The sequence below is a fragment of the Echinops telfairi genome, unplaced genomic scaffold (assembly GCF_000313985.2).
Source record: "Echinops telfairi isolate 266 unplaced genomic scaffold, ASM31398v2 ScPeMD7_7465;HRSCAF=8503, whole genome shotgun sequence".
NCBI classification, from domain to species: Eukaryota; Metazoa; Chordata; class Mammalia; order Afrosoricida; family Tenrecidae; genus Echinops; species Echinops telfairi.
Window position 1 is genome coordinate 940,173 of NW_022111365.1, and position 1,526 is coordinate 941,698.

Sequence of the window (1,526 nt, forward strand, 5' to 3'; positions counted from 1 at the left end):
ACAAAGAAATGAGTCTTAGAAGATATATAACCAGGATGCTTCTTAGAATGGAAGGTGGAAAGACATATTTCCCTACTTTGGACTTCATAAGCACAGGCCAACTGCTAGAAAGAATATCACGTTTGGCAGAGGGTCAACCAAAATAAAGGAAACCTTTATGAGATGAGTTGGCACAAAGCCACAAGCACGGACCCAAACACACTAATAATCATAAAGATGAGATAGGACCAGGCAATGTTCTCTTCTGCTAGTCATAAGCTTGCCACAAATTGGAACCACTTTGACAACAGCTAACCGTGAAACAGCATTGTGACGGATTTTCCATGAGTTTCTTCATTTTTTAAATTTTATTGATCAGTCCTGTGTCTTTATTAAAGAGAATTAGAACTAGACTAGACCTGGCAGCCAAGGGGAGACATACTGGCCAGGAAGATTGGGTGGGCTCAGGCCCTGGGGATTCAAGGGCAAGCCAATGCCCTGGGAGAGGCCAAGGAGACCAGGTGTTGGCAGCAGCTGTGGAAGTGTCCAAGGTTCAGTTTTCAGGTACTGGGACCCCCAGATGGTTCTTCAGGGGGTGCAGGGTGGGTTGGGCTGGCCAGGGTATCACCAGGGCACTCCTGCTCTGTGTGCCTAGATCACCCACTGGTCTTGATCCTGCTCATTGCCTTCCATGTCCACCTCATTGACCTCTCCATCGTCAGGTGACTCATTGTAATCAGTGATCTCGTCCATGTCCTGCATATCCTCATCATCCTCTGAGTCTTCCTCGCTATCTTCATCATCTTCTTCATCATCTTCCTCCTCCTCATCATAGTGCTCCTCGGCTGGCTTGCCAGTAGGTACCAGGTTGTTGTCCTTTTCTGCAATGCTCTGGAGCCAGGCCTGATGCTGCTGTTCCCGCGGTTGCAGTTGGGTCTCCTCCACACAGGGCCCATCCAGACGTAACCAGAGCGTCTCAGTCACACGGGGGAAGAGCGAGGGAAACAAAGTAGACATGGCTCCTAGATGGCTATTTAACCTTGCTCAAGTCACGTCACCAACCTCTTGGAGCCTCAGCTACCTCATCGCGCCCAGGGGCACTTCTATCTGCCTGGGCGGAAGAACCGCCCAAATCCTGGGTCAAACCTAGGCGGCCTTTGGGTTCCCGCTCCCTTCCCGCCTGACCGGATGCGGCGTTAGGCGAGTTTCTTCGTTTTTGAAGAGTGCACACATCTTTGCAAAGTAGCTGTCCAATTCATGAACAACTGGTTATGCTAATTACCCACAAAAGTAAGCAGAGGATTTCATTTCTTAAGGGCCCTTTTGATCACAGCCCCATGTGAAATCTGACTTCTCTTTGCTCTTTATTTCACATTTACACGTGAGAGGACCAGGAACTTTTCTGCGTCATCTACATTCTTATGTAGTGGAATAATAAGACATTGAGCCTGGTTAGTCAAGTTGAACAATCTGGCCAGCTACTCTGGATGGAACACTGTGAGTGTGCAACGTGGGACTGGCTCTGGTCTCAAATACTGTTGGAAATT

General features: G+C 48.6%; 1 protein-coding gene across 1 annotated transcript; it reads right to left on the reverse strand.

Moving 5' to 3' along the window:
* Positions 1-630: 630 nt before the first annotated feature.
* On the reverse strand, positions 631-999 carry LOC101663033 (anaphase-promoting complex subunit 15-like). The gene has a single exon (XM_045283697.1). The coding sequence runs from the start codon at positions 994-996 to the stop codon at positions 631-633; it is 366 nt and encodes a 121-aa protein (XP_045139632.1). The 5' UTR covers positions 997-999.
* Between the last annotated feature and the right edge of the window lie 527 nt (positions 1,000-1,526).